The sequence below is a fragment of the Nyctereutes procyonoides genome, unplaced genomic scaffold (genome assembly GCF_905146905.1).
Source record: "Nyctereutes procyonoides isolate TBG_1078 unplaced genomic scaffold, NYPRO_anot_genome, whole genome shotgun sequence".
In the NCBI taxonomy this organism is placed as follows: Eukaryota; Metazoa; Chordata; class Mammalia; order Carnivora; family Canidae; genus Nyctereutes; species Nyctereutes procyonoides.
The window spans coordinates 24,381,595-24,404,404 of NW_026575051.1; the positions used below are offsets into that span (position 1 = coordinate 24,381,595).

Consider the following 22,810-nt stretch of genomic DNA (forward strand, 5'->3'; position numbering starts at 1 on the left):
TCTGTGTCCTGATAATGACAAAATATATTTAATGAAGTCAAATAATACCCTACACAAATAGTTTATTAGTATGTAGACTGAATTCAGAGGGAACTGGGATCCAGGCTGAAGGCCCTGTCTCCGTTCAAGTAGTTAAATGGCTTTGATCTCAGATAAAAAGGTTGTGATTCAGCTTTAAAGTGTTATTATCATTTTATGTGCCCTGTTCATTCTCATCCTTGCAATATAAGGCGTACAGCTATAACGACATGAGAGCAAAGCGCAAGTGTTTAAGTACATAAACCTGTGCCCCCAGTCCTGCTCTTACTGACCTTTATAGTATATGCCCCAGTAACGTGCCACGTTTTTTTAAATTACAGGAGATTTAAATAAGTTGGGTGTCAAAGAAAGATGGGATAGCTTTTTCTTTTTTCCCCTGTAAGCCTCAGTAGTGGTGTCCAGGCTTTCATTATTTCCACCTCAGAAAAGGGACTGGTAACAAGCTGAGGCAAGCCCAGACTGCCTGGGAGCTGTACTTAAGTGCTAGCCTTTTCTTCCCATGTCAAAGGATTTTTAATGGTTTGGGTTCTGACACGAATGATGGGCGCTGGGAGAAAGTGAGCGAAGCCGGCCCCGGTCATCTACCCACACCACAGCCTACCGTCAGGTACCTCCGTGGGGGGAGTTGGTCACATTCAGGCCGCACGGAGTCCCGGGTTCCCGGGGGCGGGGAGGGGCTGTTCGTGGGTCTCCGCTGGGCTTTCGGTCGTTCTAGGGTCGGGACAGAGAGAGAGAGCGAGAGAGAGAGAGATCCGGCGGTCACGTGAGGCCCCCTGCCCGCGCCCGCCCCTCCAGGTGCTTGGAGGCCGCGGGGCGCGTTTCCTCTGGCCTCGGCCCGGGCGGCCCACCCTCGAGGCCCCGTGGCCAGCGCCCTCCCGCGGGCACCGCAGCCCCCAGCCCGGCGGGCGGCGCGCTTGTCCTTGTTTGGCCACGCGGCAGCGGCGGTGTCGGCGCGTCCTCCCGGGCCGCCCCCCAGCGGGCGTCAGAGGGGGGCGGGCGCCCCGCGCGGTGACGGCGACGCCTGCGGCCGCGGGACTCTCCACTCAACGTCGCCCGAGAGGCCGGTGACCTCTTGGCCGCCCCCGCCTCGGAGGCCCAGATGGCTCAGGCCAAGATCAACGCGAAAGCCAACGAGGGGCGCTTCTGCCGCTCCTCCTCCATGGCGGACCGCTCCAGCCGCCTGCTGGAGAGCCTGGACCAGCTGGAGCTCAGGTGAGCGGCGCGGGCGGGCGGCAGGGCGGGCGAGCGCGTGCGCCGCGGGCGGGCCCCGCGCGGCCCCGGGCGGGCTGCGGCCGGAGAAGTTGCTCGCCTGAGATTTGTTCCCCGCGGAGACCGTGCGGTGCCGCCCGGCCCCGGGGGGCCCGCCGCCTCCGCGCCAGGGAACACGCGTTCGACCTAAGCGAGAGCCTGTGAGCGCGGGAAGGGTGGCCACATTCTCGTGAACAGACCTGGGCTGTGGGGACTGAGAGGATCACGGAAGGTAAGAGTTACGGTGGCGTTCTCTGGGGTTAGAGACCGTGACGCCCCGTGACGCCCGTGACACCCCGGGTCTACTGAAGGTCTAGAATTTTCTCAGTGCCGCTATGTGGTTCTCCCCAAATGTTTCTAACTCCTCTTTTTCTACTATGCATCTGTAAGAAAGGCGATAGTTCAGGGGTACCCCCCCACCCCATGTGACTGATAAGTTTCTTTGCTCCAAAACACAGAGAGAGAAAAAAAAAAAGTAAAAATCCAGAAATCTGTCTGAGAGCAAGAAGAGGGAGGAGTAGGACGGATGAGGGGCCGCGCGGCGAACGGCGGCCGGGTACTTGGTGGAGGAAGACCCTGCGGCTTCCATTTTCCCCCTAACCCCGCAAACTGAATTGAGAAATTCTGTTAGTTTCTCGCTATTTATTGTGTACCTCCTTCCTTAGAAGACACCTTCTCGAAAGTGCTAGTCATTGGCCTGAAAGCATAAGATAGGTTTTTTTTTTTTAACTCCTCCCCCTCCCCCCCTTAACTTAGGCTTGTATACAATTTCTAAATAACGAACAGCAAATTTTGGAAATCCTTGTTTCCCTTAACAGCGTCTGAAAAAACTTTCACGTACTTCCTCTAAGAGTTTGTCACCAAAGTTACTGTGTAAATGGTGTGCAGGTGTAGATAAGTCAAAATCTTACTAAGACTCCACAAACCCCTGAGGCTACACCGATTCCCTCCCCGCCCCCCGCCCCCCCCCGTAGTTTTCACCCGGTTCTGGGTGAGCAAAGAAGCACGTCAGCCAAAAATTTTAAGAAGCAGCGCGTGTATGTCTATCTCCCTCAATTAATATACCAAAGCAAGAAGAGGGGTTTATTTGCCAGGAAAGTGCATTAGTAACCACAATATATCTCAGCAGTTGAGGCATTTATGATTATTATTATTACCCTGAGAGAAGAGTCAGAAAATGAGAAATTCTCCATCCACAACGATGTTGTGGATGACAACAGAGAAACCAGAGTCCAAAACCACATTCTAGGGTTCTGCCCAGAATGACACATATGGAACCAGAGAAAAAGTAATGCTTCCCCTGGGTTGAGCTTGATGCATTTACTCCCCAGAGAAAGTGGAACAAAACTAGAGATCGGTGGCTTCAGCTACTTAATGTCGCCCCAAAGAATAATATTTCTTTTGGTGTAGCAGCACATTACAAGTAACTCACACATCTCCCCAGGTGTTTAGAACTTTGATAATGTGTTCCGAACCATTTCAGGGCTCTCTCCGCACTATCAGAAAAGACTTTTTTCTGAAAGGAATGAGGAGAACGTTGCCCCTCCCTTCTTCAAGCTGAGTCATTCCCCTCAAACTTGAATTAACATCTCGTGTCTGATAGACACAAAAGCAGTCAGGTACTCATCTTTAAAATAAGGCCTCTGGTTTTGAGTATTCGTATATTCTAATGTTTGATTAATGTAAAGTGAACTGATTATTATACCAGTGATTAGATTATGACTTCCTTAATTAACCCTTGAGCGGAGGAGGAAAGACTAAAATGTGCTAATTGCTCATTTTAAGGACTTCTTTAGTAGTTTTAGACTTTTGTAAGCTTTGTTTCTTCCTTTAAAAAAAAAAAAAAAAAAGAAGGGCAGCCCAGGTGGCTCAGCGGTTTAGCGCCACCTTCAGCCCAGGGCCTGATCCTGGAGCCTCTGGATCAAGTCCCATGTCAGGCTCCCTGCTTGGAGCCTGCTTCTCCCTCTGCCTGTGTCTCTGCCTCTCCCTCTCTCTGTGTGTTTCTCATGAATACATAAATAAAATCTTTAAAAAAAAAAAATAAAATAAAGTGAAATTGAGTTTTAAAAAAATAAGTAAAAATTTTAAAAAGTAATTGTGATCTAAGGAAGTGTTTTAAAAGGTAGTAAAAATAAAGAAAAATACTAATGATCCATTAAAGTTCCTTTGAAACTACATGGGCAGTGTCACAGAGCACCACATTGTTAAAAACTAGCATCACGCCTAGAAGATTTGTAAAAGAAACATATAGGTAATTTTGCTCTAATAGTTCAATTTCATATTAAGGATGACTCATAAAGTATTGTTTTAGGTAGAATAAAACACTGTAGTTTGATACTTAAAGTTTGCATGTAGTTCCCCAACTGATTTTATCACTTGTGGTAGACTTCTTCCATATGAGACTAAAGACAGAATTATGCTAAATGATTTATGCCTAATGGTGGGCGTGATTTTTTAATCATGTATGGCAGCATTCTATATTGTTGAAGGAATTCCATTTGTTTCTAATACTTTACCATGACACTAGCCTCTTTCTTGACTCCACCTCTTTTCATTTTTTGCTTCCTCTTAAAAATGATTCCTTTCTCTCTCTCTCTCTTTTTTTTTTAAGATTGTATTTTTATTCGAGTGAGTGGATGGGGGGGGAGGTGGGAAGAGCACAGGAGGAGGGAGAGGGAGGGAGAAAGAATCTCAAGTAGACTCAGTGCTGAGCCCCATATGGGGCTCCACCTCACAACCCGGAGATCACCACCTGAGCCGAAACCAGTCTTAACAGACTGAGCCCCCAGGCACCCCTCTCTCCCTGTTTTTGGACCAGTTCTAAATGGTGTCCGAGTTTTGCATTCTTTAGTGGCTCAGTGCACCCTAATTTATAAATAATACATGCTAACATTGATTCATTAAATGAGCACTGACTCTATACCAGGCCCCATTCCTTTGTGGAAGTTACTTTCACCTCCATTCTCCAAATGGGAAATTGAAGTTTAGGAAGTTAAATGAGTTGTCTAGGGTTCCCCAGTTAGAACACAGGAAGACTGGCTGTAGAGCTTAATAATTCATCCCTGAATTTTCTTAAAATTAGATGTGTCTTATTGTTACCAGGATTTGCCTCTTGGCAGGTATCAAGCCAAAAGACATAACCAAACAAAGAATAGGAAAAGGAAGGGTTTTACTTGCAACAAATAAAGGGGAGAACATGGGGGATCTTTCCCAAAGAAGTGACTCCTGAAACAACAAAATTGGGGAAGTTTTAAGCTAAGGGTACGTACATATTCATGAAGAGTCTTGCACACTGGGGCATACAGAATGGAATTGGGGTGACTAAGTCCAAGTCAAAGTCACGTGGGCCATCAAGGGTTGAGCATCGTCAGTTCTCTGGCTCCAGTTGGTTTGGTATCTGAGTGCTCACAGGTTTAAATCCTACACAGATACTCAAGAGTGTGCATTAGGTCAGTCTTCACTTCTGAATATGATGAGGCTATCTCCTGGCGTCATGGTGACTCTTCTCACATTCTTTCACAAGATGGCTGGGGGCCTAACATGACTCTTCTTATGTCAAGAAAGCTGTATCTGTCTTTCTTCACCCAGGCAGAGATCCCTAACTCTTTCTGCTTAAAGCATTTCAAAATGTAGGAATAGTGTATGGATGCATATATGATTTTACTGAAAGAGGTGAAAATTCCATTTGTTTTTCTATTTATTTTTTAAGGATTTTATTTTTAACTAATCTCTACACCCAACATGGACCTTAAACTTACAACCCAAGAGTCACATGCTGCTACCAACTGAGCCAACCAGGCACCCCAATAATTCCATTTAAATTGGTTATCAAATTTAGTAAATATCGAACACCTAGTGAGTGCCAAGTACTGAGTGGCTCCTAGAAGGTTCTGAACGGTAATGAAGATGTTTGGGGTATGGGTTGTGGAAGATGGCAGAGAGAAAGATGTTAGGCCTGGGAGATTGATTGTTCACGAATGTCCCCAAACTGGGGAAACTCCCCAAACTGTCTTAGCTCCTTCTGCCTCCTGTCAGCCATCTGCAGTGACTTTCCTCAGCAGCCAGGGAATGAATGGTGGGGGCCTGGAGTGATACGGATCATTTGGTCAGAGGTTTCCTGTTGCTGAAAGTTTCTTAGGGTGTCTCCCAGAAGTTGCAAAACAAGTGGCATCATAGTTAATACTGAACAACAGCCTATAATTTAAAAGAGCATTTCATATGTACATTGTTATTTGAACCTTACAAAATCCTTTGAAGTAGAGAAGGACACATGTATGTTAATCTCTCTTAGAAATAAGAGAACTGAGGTCCAGGGGTATTGAGTGGTTTTGCTTAAGACCACAGTACTGATGAGTAGCTCCTAACAGCAGTCCCGTTAAACACCAGTTTCATTTTTACACTAAAGGGTCTCAGTGGTGAATGTATTTTAATATTTTGGTGGTGATTAGGGAAACTTACCAAAATCTTACGTTGCCAAGAATATAAGTGATCTTTGTAGCATTCTTTAGATACAAGAATTTTTTTTAAAGGTTCATTTATGGGAGAGAAAGAGAGAGCAGGGAGAGTGGTAGAGGGAGAAGGAGAGAATCCTAAAGTGGACTCCCCACTGAGCACAGCCCAATATGGGGCTCAATCCCAGGACCCTGAGTTCATGACCTGAGCCAAAATCGAGTCAGGCACTCAGCAGACTGAGCCACCTAAGCACCTCACAAGAGTATTTTTTTATTATAACTTTTAATTTTAATTCCAGTGTAGTTAACATACAGTGTTATATTAGTTTCAGGTGCACAATTTAGTGATTCAACAATTCTTTTATCACTCAGTGCTCCTCCAGATAAGTGTACTCTTAGTGTGCCTGGCTGGCTCAGTCAGAGCATGTGACTCATGATCTCAGGGTTGTAAGTTCAAGCCCCATGTTGGGTATAGTGATTACTTTAAATAACATCTTAATGAAAAAGAGAGAGAGACATGTGTACTCTTAATCCTCTTCAGTCCCCTTCACCTATTTCACCCTGCCTCCCCCTGGTAACTGGCCATTTGTTTTCTATAAATAGGAGTCTATTTTTTTGGTATGTCTCTTTTTTCCTCCCCCTTTTTCATTTGTTTCTTAAGTGCCATATATGAGTGAAATCATACCTAATTTGTCTTTCACTGACCGACTTACTTTGCTTAGCCTTATACTCTGTAGCTCCATCCATGTTGTTGCAAATGGCAAGATTTCATTCTTGCTGAATAATATTCTCTGTTTATTTAACACATCTGGGGCATCCTGCGTGGCTCAGCAGTTTAGCGCTGCGTTCAGTCCAGGGTGTGATCCTGGAGACCCGGGATCGAGTGTCATGTCAGGCTCCCTGAGTGGAGCCTGCTTCTCCCTCTGCCTGTGTCTCTGCCTCTCTCTCTCTCTCTCTCTCTCTCTCTCTCTCTGTCTCTCATGAATAAATAAATAAAATCTTTAAAAAAAAAACCACACATCTTCTTTATCCATTCGTTTATTGATGGACACTTGGGCTACTTCCATAATGAGGCTATTGTAAATAATTCTGCAATAAACATAAAAGTACACATATCCTTTCTAATTTGTGTTTTCATATTTTTTGGATATTACCCAGTAGCGTGATTACTGGATCATAAGGTAGTTCAATTTTCAAAAAATTTTATTTTTTTTTAAAGATTTTATTTATTCATGAGAGACACAGAGAGAGAGGCAGAGACACAGGCAGAGAGAGGAGTAGGCTCCATGCAGGAAACCATTTGTGGGACTTGATCCCGGAATTCCGGGATCATGCCCTGAGCCAAAGGCAGACACTCAACCGCTGAGCCACCCAGGCATCCGTAAAGATTTTATTTTTAAATAATCTCTGCACCCAACATGGGGCTCAAACCCACAACCCTGAGATCAGGAGTTGCATACTTCACCCACTGGATGGATCCGCAATAACCTCAGTCTGGTGAAGTCACTGTCTGGCCTATAAATCTCTCAACAACGTGTCCTTTTGATAGCTAGGCTGCAGAGATTTGTGAGGTGTGGGAGACCTGAAGACTAGCCAAGGATGGGTGCACTTCAGTTTTGCCCTCATAAGAATTTTCTGACTAAAATTTCTTTCTGTCATAGCTGGCTTCATTGTAATTTCATGCAGAGAGTTTTCCAGGAGTACAACCAACCCAGGCCAGCCTTGGTATGAGGAGAAGTTCTTCCCAATTTTGGAAATGTAGCTCTTCTAGGATCTGTTAGTAAAAACAGAACCACCCTTCCCCGCCAAGAGAAGTATTGTCAAATGATGTGTTAAAGAACATGAAGGATAAAGTGAAATGGCTCAACACTTGTCTAACCAGAGTTCCAGAAGAAAATAATATAATGGAAAACGGAATATTTGAAGATACTATAGCCATATAGTATCTAACGATTTTCTAGAACTAAATGAAAAGGTTGTAGACAGAGGATTTATATGTGAGATGAATTTAAGGATCTCAGTAGCTGAGAAACAGTACAAATATTACTTAAACTAAGTAGAAATTTAGGTTCAGCTAGAGAGAACAGCAAATGTCAGTGGTGCCAAAAAACAAAACAAAATAAAATCCCTTAAAATTCTTTACATTCCGAAGAATGGCGTTTTACCTTTACTATGAAATGAAAAAGGTAAATACAAAAACACATATAAGAAGGTCCACACAAGATGAAATCTGTTTTTCGCAGAGAAAACACCCTGGCAATTTCCAGCATTGGGGAAAAACCAAAAAACCACAAGACTTCAACATTCCATCTATTGTCTGCTGTATTTGGTCTCATTTAACGACAAAATATCTTCCTTATATGATATTTATGTTTTTTTCTAGAGTGTGTCCTTTTAAACCATTTTCTTGTTAACAACCCCCTGAATTTAACTCTTGTAACATGTTGTAAATGAAGCCTTCTTTTTTTGAATAGCATTAAATTCTCTATCATTGTACATTTGAGTACAAACTCAAGAGTCTTGAAAAATTCATTTCTTCTTTCAGCATCTTCTCATTTACCAATTACATGATTCATCTGTGTCATTTAAACACTAGAGTCATGGTTTGTGTTTTTAGCATGAATATTTCATATTAGTGCCAACTCAATCTCTCTCAGATATACTGGGCCCTAGTTTTATCTGTCTGAGAGTTTGCCAACATAAAATGTGTACATAATGATACTGAAGTGGGCCTGCTATTGTATTCTATTTTATAGAATATTGTTTTTTATTGTATTTTCCAGCCACATTTGTCACATAAGATTCTTACCAGCTCTTTGGTTTTCCCAGCTCTTATAAATACAAAGTTCAGCATATATTTAGTATCTTGATGAACAAAGAGAACCTGTGACTTTGTGACCTATCAGTGCTATTTTGGGGTATAACAGGTGGATGGCTGTTGGGGAAAAGGCAAATGTGGGGTTGGGGTGTAGGGGAGGGCTTAAATGGAATGGACATGTGCTCAAACATTAGTGAAGTTGTTCCTTCTGTGCCCACTTACGGCAGCAATCAGGATTAGATCTTCCATGATCTCATATTTCTAAGGCTATCTGAATACTAAGGGTAAGTCTGTTAGTGTTCATTTTGGAAAAGTTGGCAACTTATTTATGGGATAACATATAACAAGAAGTGCCCTTAAAACAAAGCACTTTAAATATACAGGATTTTCCTTTCTCTTGCTTTCATGATTCCACAATTTTGTTCTTTAGTGACTGTGTTCATGTGTCTGTGTAGTTAAGTTCATGTGTGTTTATACTTGAGGGAGTTAGGGAAAGTAGTGCTTCTGTAGTTTGATACGGGCTTTAGACCAAAAACCTACACAGGCATTTCCTTTAAATTCAGGAAAAGACAAAGAGGCCCTCTCACATCACCACTGTGTAATAAAGTAACAGAGGACTTTAGTCAGTACTATAAAGAGATATAAGCTAGTAAGATTTATTTATTTTTGTTTTTTTTTTAATTTTTATTTATTTTATTTATGATAGTCACACACACAGAGAGAGAGAGGCAGAGACATAGGCAGAGGGAGAAGCAGGCTCCATGCACTGGGAGCCCGATGTGGGATTCGATCCCGGGTCTCCAGGATCGCGCCCTGGGCCAAAGGCAGGCGCTAAACCACTGTGCCACCCAGGGATCCCAAGCTAGTAAGATTTAAAAGGAAGAGATTAAACCTGTCATTTTGTGTAGATTATATGATCATCAATCTAGAAGAATCAAAAGACAAATCATTGGACAGCCTGGGTGGCTCAGCGGTTTAGCGCCGCCTTCAGCCCAGGGCCTGATCCTGGAGACCCGAGATCAAGTCCCACGTCAGGCTCCCTGCATGGAGCCTGCTTCTCCCTCTGCCTGTGTCTCTGCCTCTCTCTCTCTCTCTCTCTCTCTCTCTCGTGTGTGTGTGTGTGTGTGTGTGTCTTCCATGAATAAATAAATAAATAAAATATTAAAAAAAGATAAATTAAAATTAATAAATCTGTTACCAATTACAAGATGAACCTTACAAAAAACAGCATTTTCTGTTTTCCTAACCAGCAATAACAAGTGAGAAATTATAATTTAAAATAGGGTACCTGGTTTGCTCAGTCTGAAGAGCATGCAACTTTTGATCTTGGGGTCATGAGCTTGAGTCCCACATTGGGTATAGAGATTACTTTTCAAAAAACTTTAAAAAAATAAAAACATTAAAGATAATTATAATAAATAAAATGTGTTATTCACAATAACAGTATCCACAAAGGATCAAAGCACTCAAAAGTGTCCACAAAGACTATTAAGAAAACTTCAGGGCACCTGAGTGGCTCAGTTAAGCATCTGCCCAGCTCAGGTCATGATCCCAGGGTCCTGAGATGGAACCCCATGTCAGGCTCCGTGCTCAGGGGGGAGTCTGCTTCTCCCTTTCTTGCTCCCCGCTGCTTGTGTGCTGCCTCTCTCTCTCTCTCAAAATAAATACATAAAATCTTAAAAAAAAAAGACTACTTCAAAATTCTAATAAAGAATATGGAAGATGATCTGAATATATAGATGGGTGAAATGACAATATTCTATCTTTTTTTTAAAGATTCTATTTATTTATTCATGAGAGACACAGAGAGAGAGGAGACACAGGCAGAGGGAGAAGCAGGCTCCATGCAGGGAGCCCGATGTGGGTCTGGATCCCAGGGCCTCAGGATCACACCCTGAGCCAAAGGCAGATGCCCAACCGCTGAGCCACCCAGGCATCCCGAAATGACAATATTCTAAAGATGCCATATTTACCCCAGTTCTTTGAGAAACCTAAGAAACTTACTCGAGAGTTAATATGGAAGACTAAAACTCTAAATAACTATCTTTAAAGATTAGAGGGCTGGTTCCACCAAATATTAAGGCATATTACAAGGCTATTGGTATTTTTTTTAAATGGGTATTGGTGTAAGAGCAGTTAGATACACTACTAGATGGAACAGAGATTTCAGAGTAGACAATGTACAAATCGGAGGAAAGATGGATTTTTGGTGGATATAATATTGGAAATGGTTCACTATTTGGAGAAAAATAAAACAAAAAATCCTTACCTAAACACATACAGGTGGATTCTAGATGGACTAAGCCATAAATATGAGAAAAGTAAAACAATGAAGTTAATAGAAAGAAATGTAGGAAAATACCTTATGACCTCAGATGTAAAGACCCTTCAGAAGCATAAACCACAAGGCAAACAAAACCAAGAAAATATTAATTTGATCACTTCAAAGTAAGGATATCTATTCAATGAAGAATATCCCAGGCAAAATTCATCCATGATAGGATAGAAGAAGATTATTACAATGTCTGTAACTAACATGGGACTAATTCCTTGAGTATGCAAATCAGCAAGAAGACAGTAACCCCCATTTAAAAAAGAAAAAAACAAAATAGGCAAAGGCTGTGAACAGGCTAACAAGAATACAAAGAGATGTCCAAAATTATTAGTAATGAAAGACATGCAGATTAATTATGAATATATCACTGTATACTTAGTAGACTGGCAACAAATAGGAAATTGGAAGATGCTGAGTGTTGGTAGGGGTGTGGGAACACAGGGATTCCAATGCTTTGCTGCTGGGAATATTGTGAAGGGGTTCAGGACAGGGCTCCCCAGAATGTGCCACTTTGGCATGTGGGTTCTTTTGAGCTGAAGGCACTTGAGAGCCTGCAGGCTCAGGAGAAACTTCTGCCCCTCCCTTAACCGCATAGAAGAATCTAAATTAGGGGTCTTTCCCAGAATAAAGGTTATAAGCAGAGATAAATTTTATCTGAGTGGCCCATCTGTATGGCAGGGCAAACATCTAATTACCAAACATCTGCTCTTCTTATCACCCTGCGTTCCTTTTCTTTGAAGTCCCAGACCATAACTCCCTTCTCCTTCTTTCAGAATAATAGGTATACCTCATTTTGCCTAGTTGTCTTTGGAATTTCCATGTGTATGTGGATTCCCCTATGTACACTATTAAATTTGATTTTCTCCTGTAAATTGTCTTATGTCAATTTGATTCTTAGTCCAGTTAGAAGAACCTTTGAGGGGACAAAAATACTTGCTTCCCAACAGCGGTCTAGTGTGGCCATTCTGGAGAACAGTGGTAGTACCAAATTAAATGGTGGGTGCACATACCCTGTGTCTCAGCAGTTCTGCCCTGGGATAAATCCTAAGAAGGTTCTCATTCAAGTCCATAGGGGACCTGTATTCATTGAAGTGCTTTTTTGTGCTGATGACAAGTAAGGGGACATGGTAAGCATTTCCACTGGGAGAGAGGAGGTGAAAGCAGGTGAATATACATAGAGTATCATGCAGCAATCAGAAGATACTGATTAGATATTCACATAGGAATCTGGATGGTTCTTAATAAAATGCTGAGTGAAAAAAGAAACAGTGAAATATAAATTGAAAATAGAAGAAAACACAAATACAGATTTTGTTATGAACGAATACAAAATAGATAAACACTAAATAGAATGCCATACACATGAGGAGGAAAATGAGACTGGGGTGGGTGGATTTAAAACAGTAGAAAAAATTTTTAAATATATATTTTTTTTGACAGGCAGCAAAGCAGAGTTTATTGAGTGATAGTAAAGTGATGGTACAAAGCTCCCGAAGAGGGAGGGCCCCAAGAGGGTTGCCTGAAAAATTTTAAAGTTTTTAAAAAAGAATAAAGAACTTTCAAAAGTGTTCCTAAGGATCTTTAAACTTGAGATGGAGCAAATAATAGAGATGCGGAAAAGGAAACTTCCCTGTGGTAACTTTTGTTTTCCCAATTTATATAGGGTGGAAGCCTTGAGAGAAGCCGCAACTGCTGTTGAGCAAGAGAAAGAAATCCTCCTGGAAATGATCCACAGCATCCAGAATAGCCAGGATATGAGGCAGATCAGCGACGGTGAGAGCATTTCCACAGAAGGGAACTCATCTTTTCCACTCTTTCATGGGATTTAGGATAAGTGTGGGTCCATTTTCACTTGACTTGAGGAATGAGTACACTTGGCTTCAGCATTTCCCGTGAGTAGCGGACAACAGCTGTCAATTTATTATTACAAGAACCATTTACCCAGAGGTCACCCTTCTGGCCTGCTCCCTACCTTGAGGGCATGGTTAGAAATGTTAAAAAAAAAAAAAAAAAAAAAGCCTCCAAGCTCCAGAAGAGGTGGTCCCAAGCAGTAAGGTGATGCCTTTGACCTCAGGTTTACAGTCCTGACTTCAATTCCTCAGAAGTTACTGGATGATACAAGCTGTATGAGCAGAGAGGACAAACGAGAGGGGTTGAGGTATTGAGATAAAATGCAGGGGAAAGAAATAATGGACCCAATAAAACCCCATTAATGTAAAAATGTGCTATCATTTCTATATGAAAAGCATGACTTTCCGTGAAGGAATAGGGCATTTGCTTTCACTAGCGGCGATCTTCCTAATTTGGTTGCTCTGGGGCCTCCCTAGACAAGCTCATGGTCCAACAGCTGGTGCCACGAGTGTACAATCTAAGTCCAGGCCCTGCACGGTTAGACACACATGGCAGGATCAAGATCTGGCCGGTCTTTTCATCATCCTGGCCAAAGATTGATGAATTAAGAAGGGAGTTACAGAATAGGACAAAGAGGAGATTACTGACTTTTTCATGTAAATAATGAAATGTGGATCCTTTTTCCTACCATTGCCACTCTGTGCTGGCCAAGACTTAGGAACCACTGGCCTGCTTAAATTTCCCTGGAAAGGATGAAGTCACTGCTGAATTTTGAGGCCAGCTTTTTCTCCACCATCATGGTTATGTTTTTTTCAGCCAAAATTGGAGCACTGTATTCTGATATCCATGCAAAATATACCACCTCAAATTTTGCCTCTTTGGCATAAAAATTATTTCAAGCTGATTATTTTTGAGAAACTGCAGACACAGAAGAAGCTCTGAAAACAGAGTAGAAGTTACTTGTTTGTAAGGGAAGTTTACATTTTATAAGGGATATTTCCATTTGTAAGGGTGCCTGCCTCTGTATACCAGGAAGGATAACTGTAAATCACAAGAAACCCTTATATATGCCAAAGGCAAAACAACCCTTCCCTGGTTTATCCTGCTTTTACTGGTAACCTCACTAAGGAGGGAAGGCCTCCCTCAACATCTTACTCCTCAGCTGAAGATAGTTTTTAATGTGGTGGCTTGGGCTATCCATCTGTGAGGGAGGCCATCTCAGTGTCCCTAAAATTCTGCTATGTATGTATTTGTGAAGTATACATGTTCAGGGATCCCTGGGTGGCGCAGCGGTTTGGCGCCTGCCTTTGGCCCAGGGCGCGATCCTGGAGACCCGGGATCGAATCCCACGTCAGGCTCCCGGTGCATGGAGCCTGCTTCTCCCTCTGCCTGTGTCTCTGCCTCTCTCTCTCTCTCTGTGACTATCATAAATAAAAAAAAAAAAAAAAAAAAATTTTAAAAAAAAAATAAAAAAAAAAAGTATACATGTTCATAAGCTTCTGCTTTTTTTCTTGTTAATCTGTCTTATTACAGGGTTTCTCAGCCAAGAACTCAGAAAGGTACAGGGAAAATTATTTTTCCTCCCCTACATGCACAACCTTATCAAGAGATCCACTGCGTCTGATCTCTTGTAACCAGCACAAAACCCTGGTTATGCACGCCATTTGCTCTATGTTAAGACTTGATCTCCATCCGAGTTAGAAATGCATACCTGCCCACACTTTTTCAAACGTGCCCACTTGGAAAAGTCATCTGGTATCCCATATATAAAAGTTGTCAGAGAATGGTGCCTGGGTGGCTCAGTCCGTTAAGCACTCCAACTCTGGATTTCAGCTCAGGTCATGATCTCTCGGTTGTGAGATCAATCCCCACATCAGGCTCACACGCTACACATGAAGCCTGCTTGAGATGGTCTATCTCCCTCTCCTTCTGCCCCTTTCCCACCTGCACACATATGTGCTCACTCTCCCTCTCTCTCAAAAAATGAAATAATTTAAAAAAAAAGAACTAATAAAAAAATAGACTTTCAGGGAAAGGTATTCTGCAACCTCTCTCTGTAATATAATACAGTTCATTAGTTAATCTTATGTGCTATAATTTTGACTTTTACATTTAAAAATTTTGTAGCCAAGGTGCTTACAGAAAATAAGTTTAGCCACAAATGAATGCCTAAATGTTTTCAATATAGGTAAGTTTATGTCTCATATTGATTGATATTTCAAACTTTCCATGTTTAGGAGAAAGAGAAGAATTAAATCTGACAGCAAACCGTTTGATGGGACGAACCCTCACCGTTGAAGTTTCAGTAGAAACAATCAGAAACCCCCAGCAGCAAGAATCCCTAAAGCATGCCACCAGGATTATTGACGAGGTGGTCAGTAAGTTTCTGGATGATTTGGGAAATGCCAGGAGCCACTTGATGTCCCTGTACAGTGCATGTTCATCCGAGGTGCCACCGGGGCCTGTTGACCAGAAGTTTCAGTCCATAGTAATTGGCTGTGCTCTTGAAGACCAGAAGAAAATTAAGAGAAGATTAGAGACCCTGCTTAGAAATATTGAAAACTCTGACAAGGCCATCAAGCTGTTAGAGCATTCTAAAGGAGCTGGTTCCAAAACTCTGCAACAAAATGCTGAAGGCAAATTTAATTAGTTTTGAAACATAAGAGCATTGAAAAATAATGGCATAAAAATGATTAAACACTAGTTCTTTGTGTTAGGTATAACCTTTGATATTGATTGTTGTTTCAGATGAGGAAAATATTCCAGTGTCATCAGTTTTGTGAGTGATACAATTAAAACTAGAAATATTTTAATTATCTTTCTAGAAGTTTTTAGAATGGATTCTTGTCTTGTGTTAGGCTCTAGCACCTAATATGTATATATTTTTTACTATTCTGTGGATGAATACTTAGTATATAAGAAAGAGTAACTGCTCAGCCTGGGCACAAAGCATTATTGTTCTGTCCTGGGCTTTGTCTGGCATGGAGATACTCGGGCACATGGGGCATTAGGTTGACTAGAAATTCTTGACCTTAGGCAGCACACAAACTTACCACCACACATCTACTGTTAACTATGTGGTGTGCTTAAAAGGACAAAAGAAATCACAAAGTAAGAATCTTTCCCTACATTATCTTTTTCAGAAAGCACTTTTTTTGGACATCTATCAAATGATTTTGAATTTAAGATTTATGCATCTGATAATATGAATATAAGTCTTGAATTATATAAAAACTTGGCGTAAAGTGTGAGAGAATTCAACTCTAATATTATCACTGTGAACAACTATATTTCCACCTCATCTTTTTCCAAGTGCATAATTTCTCTAAATTTTTAATCATTACAAAAATGGTGTTGTACCTTGCCTTTAAAAAAAAATGCTGCTATAAAGTCTAATTGTCAACTTTAAAACCTCTATTCTGTATGGTTGTATAATTTACTTACCTATTCCTCTTACTAGACTTTTAGGTTGTTCTAATTTGTTGCTTATTCCTGCAACATATTTATATACAGAAACTTTTTTCCTTCTTTGTTTTTGATTTTCTTTATGTAAATTCCCAGTAGTGGGACTTATTGGGTCAAAGGTATATATACATTTTCAAACGTTACATCAATTTATACTGTCTTCAGTAATTAAAGTGTAGCTGTTTCACTAGAAGCTTTCCAGAATTGAGCGTTATTTTTTCCTAACAATAGATAAGAAACACCTTAATTTAGTTTGCGTTTGTTTACTAACAAGGCTAACCAATGTATTGATTATTCTATTATCTGTGATAAATGAAGCAACTTTAGAACACTTTTGTTTGAAGTAACTAATGCTATTGATACACAAAAACCTTAACTCCCCCTCAAATACTTCTTCAAAATTAATACATCAGACTCCGTTTTCATGGGAATGTAGGTATTCTTTCACATTGGGGGGTGGGGTGGGGGAGTCAACATCCAGATTGGCTTTATATATTTAGATCTCTCAATGCAAACAACATTGAGCTTCATTTTTTAGCCAAAAATGTCAAATTAGTCTCTCTTCATAAGAAGCAATTACAATCTCAGAACATTATGTTTTTGATTGCCATTGCTAAGCCTGCCTCATTTAAATCTTTCCATTTCATGGGAAACATTCATTCTCCTTGATAACTGTGGCAAAGCTTCTTGATTTGTCAGTTGACTCTCATTTGCTATCATCAGGTTCACTGTCAGATAAAGGTTTTCTTTCTGTGCCATCTTTATCAGTTTTTTGAAAATGAAGAACCAACAATCAAGTTTTCTTCCAAGTTCTCTAGGACTGTCAGCATCTTTAAATCCCTTCTACCGTGGGAAATACTCCCCCTTCCCATTCACTCATTCACTCCATGTCAACATAGGACATTCTCTACCACAGAGTATTCAGGCTCTTCCTCCTCAACCTTTGTGCTCTTCACACTGTTCCTTTACCATTTTTTGCAACGGAGTTTTATTAGAGGCCATTCCTTATCACTGACTTGAAGAGCTGTGACCTCTCATCTCCAAGCCACCTCAGTCCTTAGACTTCAGCATTTCCAGCTTTGTACTTCCAGCTTGGGACAAATTCAAGGGGCAGGGACCTCAATGTGTTAATTCTTAACATTTTTATTTATTATAAGAATGGATGTGGGTGCTCAGTTGGTTAAGCATCTGCCTTCAGCTCAGGTTGTGATCTTGAGATTGAGCCCTGGTGTTGGGCTCCCTGCTCAGCAGGAAATCTGCTTCTCCCTCACTCTCTGCTGCTCCCCCTGCTTGTGCTCTCTCTTTCCCTCTCTTGCTCTGTCAAATAAATAAAATCTTTAAAACAAACAAACAGAATGGACGTATGAGGTGCCTGGATGGCTCAGTCAGTGAGTGTCTGACTATGGTTTCGGCTCAGGTCATGATCTCATGGGTGGAGAGATTAAGCCCCAAGTTGGGCCCCACGTTCAGCACAGTCTGCTGAGGACTCTCCCTCCCTCTCCCTCTGCCCCTTCCCCTGCTCACATGCACTCTTTCACTCACTGTCTCAAATAAATAAATCTTTAAGAAATAAAAAAAGAATGGAAGTGTAACTTCTTTTTAAATGATGAAACTACCAAGAATCACGTTTTACCTTTATCTGTCATTTTTTAGATAAATAATAGTTTGGGACTCTAATGGAATTCAGAGTATATTGTCTTTTATTCATATGTTCCCTAATAGCCCCATTCCAATTTCGTAGCATTTCTAGAATGTAGCATACAGTTTTAGGAGAGCCATGCTGCCATCCCTCATAAGCACTGCTTCCCAGTAGAGTCCCCATTCATACCCTGGCTCTTCTAATAGGTAGCTAGCAGGACCTGCAGAGGAGTTCACAGAAGAGCACTCAGTGTGCATCAACTGAGGACAAAGTAACAATGCTGTCCAATCTGACAAGTGTGCAATTGACCCTCCTGCTATTTTAACATCGGAACCCTTGACGTTAAAAAAAGAAGGAAAAAATCCTGAAAGCTTTCAGAGGGATAGGAAGAAAGGAAGAGAGCGAAACGGTAATGAGTGTAAACTGGGCCTTGCTTCCCTCCCAGTACCAATATTGTATCCTCTAGGGGGCGCCCTTCACACTGTCTTCCACTGGAATGATGTCCTTCAGGAATACATTGGCCAAGTGAGGTATTCTGCTGAGGGACACAATAATGAGTGCAGACAGGGTCCTCTCTATTGATGCAGCTCAAGCTAGCTCAAAATGCTTGGAATTCACCCTACAGAGATGATCGACTAGAGAATTCTGCTTCGACGTTTTAAAATTGGAAAGCATGAAATAATTTTAACAACCCCTGAAAGTAACAGAATGAGGATCTGGCAAATAAGTACATGCAATGATTTTTAAGTAGGAAATATCCACGCATGTATCCCTTTGAGATGACTGTGACAAATGCTGATACATTTGGAGTGCACATATGTGATAATGCTATTTTTGGACGCTGAATTTTGCAGTTATTCAAAGACAAAAATGAAAGTAAAAGCTGAGAATTTTGGAAAAGAAAAGGCAACAAGGGCAGTGAGATTGAACTTGTTTGTGTGTGTCTATTCAGAACAAGCAAGTAAAATGAAATGGACCTCTGTTGAGGGACATATTAAGTTTTCAGTCATGACCAAAGAGTAAACGACCTGAACTGGGCCACACCAGTCTTCAGTTATCTACCTCAAACCACTAAATATTGGGGATGCCTGGCTGACTCCATCAATAGAGCATACTACTATTGATCTCGGGTTTACGAAGTCAGGCCCCACATTGGGTGTAGAGCTTACTTAACAACTAACAAATTTTAAAAACCTAAATCTTGTAGCAAACATATTTCACTTGCATATAGTTAGCATTCAAATCACGATGGCATTCACTCACAGCTGTTGGGTGAGGGCCAATTTTAGTATCTAGTCCTGCTTTAATCTGCAACTAAGTTGGGCACAATTTGTGCAGGAATTCAACAAAACCTGTCAGAAAAGATTGAGAAACTTGGCATTGGAAAATTGACCCAGAATTCTAATCCAGGGAGTATTATAAATACATCTCCAAATGTAATCGTCAGACCTCAGGTCTAAAGAGGGTACGGCCCTGGTACCTATGTAGTGGCCTTAAGCTTTGCTGCAGAAAGAGCTGGCGAGCTCCCAGCCCCAGCTCTTATCAGCAGAGAGCCCCACCAACGTCCCTGACTGTCCCAACTATAAAGTCAGGATGATAATGGGCCTGTGAGTTATGAACTTTAAATGAGATGCAGTATGCACAGTGCTTGGCATGGTGGCTCACACAGAAAATGCTTGTTAAATAAATTTGAACAAGGGGGTCTGGCTGGCTCAGTTGGTGGAGCATCCAACTCTTGATCATAGGGTTGTACGTTTGAGCCCCACCCTGTGTGGAAAGATTTCTTTTTTTTTTTTAATTTTTTTAAATTTTTTATTTATTTATGATAGTCACACAGAGGGGGGGGGCAGAGATACAGGCAGAGGGAGAAGCAGGCTCCATGCACCGGGAGCCCGACGTGGGACTCGATCCCGGGTCTCCAGGATCTCGCCCTGGGCCAAAGGCAGGCGCTAAACCGCTGCGCCACCCAGGGATGCCTGTGGAAAGATTTCTTTACAAAAAATTTTTTTTTAATTCTACAATTATGGGGATCCCTGGATGGCTCAGCGGTTTAGTGCCTGCGTTTGGCCCAGGGCACGATCCTGGAGTCCTGGGATCAAGTCCCGCGTCGGGCTTCCGGCATGAAGCCTGCTTCTCCCTCTGCCTATGTCTCTGCGTCTCTCTCTCTATGCCTATCATAAATGAATAAATGAATAAATCTTTTTTAAAAATCTGCAATTATTTTGTACAGGGCAAAGTAAATTTATTATTTGGGGGTGGGACACAAAAACCTCAAAATGGAACGGCTTTTCTTTACAATAGACTGATAGGTGTCTGGATGACTCCATTGGTTAAATATCCAACTCCTGGTCTCAGCTCTGGTCTTGAGCTCAGGGTTGTGAGTTCAAGCCTCAAATTGAGGTCCACCCTGCTGTGGAGCCTACATACAAAAATACAGAAAGAATTTAAAAAGAAACTTCATTTCTTAGACAAAATTATTTAAAGCATGGTGCTACTAAATATCCACCATCAAAACCAGTATGCTAAATACTGGCATAGTATCTAAAACATGATATATTTTTTATAAAGATTTTATTTATTTGAGTGAGCAAGTGAGAGAGCACAAGCAAGAGAGAAGGGCAGAGGGGGAGGGAGTAGTGGATCAAACCTAGGATTCAATCCAGAGGCAGAGGCTTAACCAACTGAGCCAACCAGGCACCCCATGAAACAAAATATTTTTAGGATATTTCAAATTTTAAAGAAGTTACATTATACCTTTTACTACTTTGTTCTGCATTGCTGATACATGTCACAAAATTCTAGTTTTTAAATATATTTATTTTTTTATTATTGAAATTCATCTTTTAAAAAATATATTTTATTTTATTTATTCAGGAAATTAGAGAGAGAGGCAGAGGCAGAGGCAGAGGGAGAAGCAGGCTCCATGCAGGAAGCCTGATGTGGGATTTGACCCCGGGACTGCAGGATCACGCCCTGAGCCACAGGCAGATGCTCAACCGCTGAGCCACCCAGGCGTCCCAGAAATTCATCTTTAATGAACTTTTTATTAAGTAGAATATTTTAAATTAAGCTTGAGGGCATAATTGCAATCCAATAGGAATACATACAGGTGGTTTTCCATTCAGTTAGTAGTAGAACAAAATTTAGTAGTAACAAAAATACAGGAGTTCAGTTTTCCTTTTAATTCAAAGGGTTTTTTTTTTTTAATATATATTTTGCTTTTTTTTAGAGAGAGAGTGTGCATGCGCATACGCAAGGGCAGGCAAAGAGACAGAGAATCTCACTCAAGATGACTCAGCGCTGAGCCTGGCGTGAGGCTCAATCTCACAACCCTGAGATCATGACCCAAGTGAAACCAAGAGTTGAACACTCAACCAATTGAGCCACCCATGTGCCCCCTAGAGCTTTTTTTATTTTTAAAGGACCATTTACCAACATCCTATCATAGATATTTCAAGGGACAGAAGAAAAGAGTATCAAATAGTAATTATTACAGTCGAATCATTAACAATTACCTAGGAGTTAGGTGATTAGACACTTCAGAGTCCACTGTGGTTTTAAATATTTTTTATTACCAAATAAATTCACTTGGGTGAATTTAGGGTGGAAACCTAAAGTGTTACAATAGTACACATTCGTAACAGTTAAGACTGCATAAATCGAGATGCCTGGGTGGCTCAGTGGTTGGGCATCTGCCTTCAGTTCAGGGTGTCATCCTAGGCTGGAGTCCTGGGATCGAGTCCCATGTCGGGCTCCCTGCATGGAGCCTGCTTCTCCCTCTGCTTGTGTCTCTGCCTCTCTCTGTGTATCTCTCATGAATAAATAAATAGTATCTTAAAAAAAAAAAAGACTGAATAAACCTACCTGTTAATTAGATCACTGCACAGCAGGGGACAAATTTTCGCCTTGCCAGTCATTTTATTTTCAGATAAACAGGTACCCTATTGATACAGTAATAGGATCAGTTCAGCAAGTTACTGGCAACGATTTCAAAAGTTTGTGAAAAGATGCTGACAGTGAATAATATTTTATGTTAAAGTCATATTTGCTTTAAGTTAAACATTAGGTCCTGAGACCAATTCTTCCTTCTAAGGTCTTCAGAAAAGATCCCAGTCCTTGAAAGTCATAGGCACAGTGGAGTACCTTATTGGGAGTTCTTTCTAAGCTTTGCATTCTGTGACCAGAATCTTCTTTGGGTATATCAATCCCCACCACCACCACCACCCGACTATTCTTTCCTTTCATTAACCACACCCTTAACTACACTGTCAGGACAAAATGTCTTGGATCTGCTCTGGAGATATGACACACACCTATTCCTAACATTCTTCTCCTGGGTGGTCATCCTGGGTCCCTAGCTGGTCCCCCAGCATATACTCCTCAGCCCCTCGACTATATAAACATGTCCTACAGGAGGTGGGGTTGCAGAGATCTACTTGTCCTGCTGCCACCAAAGATGCACTTCTCTCCTCAAGTCTCCTTAATAAACCATTTCTTGTCAAGCTAGACTTGTCAGTCTTATTTCTTCAGTCTTATGGCTCCTTTTGCTTTTATTTTTTTTAATTTTTATTTATTTATGATAGTCACAGAGAGAGAAAGAGAGAGAGGCAGAGACATAGGCAGAGGAAGAAGCAGGCTCCATGCACCGGGAGCCCGACGTGGGATTCGATCCGGGGTCTCCAGGATCACGCCCTGGGCCAAAGGCAGGCGCCAAACCGCTGCGCCACCCAGGGATCCCTCCTTTTGCTTTTAGAATGTTTTGCGTAAACCTCCCATTCATGGAACACATTACCTAACTTCATTCCACGATGAAGAAAAATGTTCACCCTCTTTCTAGTAGTGTTTTACTTTATTTTGAAAAGTACATATGTGCTATCAATATTGGGCAGATAAAGGGAAATCATTTAGCCTGATTTTATTTAACTACAGTTGAGCCTGGGTCAACCTGGTGTAACTGGATGCAG

General features: G+C 41.4%; 1 protein-coding gene across 2 annotated transcripts; it reads left to right on the forward strand.

The window, feature by feature from the left end:
* The first annotated feature begins 558 nt into the window (after nucleotides 1-558).
* BAG2 (BAG cochaperone 2) lies at nucleotides 559-16,400 on the forward strand. Of its 2 annotated transcripts, XM_055330695.1 has the most exons (4): nucleotides 559-646; nucleotides 755-1,251; nucleotides 12,555-12,664; nucleotides 14,980-16,400. In XM_055330695.1, exons 2-4 carry the CDS (start codon nucleotides 1,139-1,141, stop codon nucleotides 15,390-15,392), a joined length of 636 nt encoding a protein of 211 aa, XP_055186670.1. In that variant the 5' UTR covers nucleotides 559-646; nucleotides 755-1,138; the 3' UTR covers nucleotides 15,393-16,400. The 2 variants fall into 2 exon arrangements, with proteins under 2 accessions (XP_055186670.1, XP_055186669.1); XM_055330694.1 differs by lacking the exon at nucleotides 559-646 and having other exon boundaries at nucleotides 663-1,251.
* The last annotated feature ends 6,410 nt before the right edge of the window (nucleotides 16,401-22,810 follow it).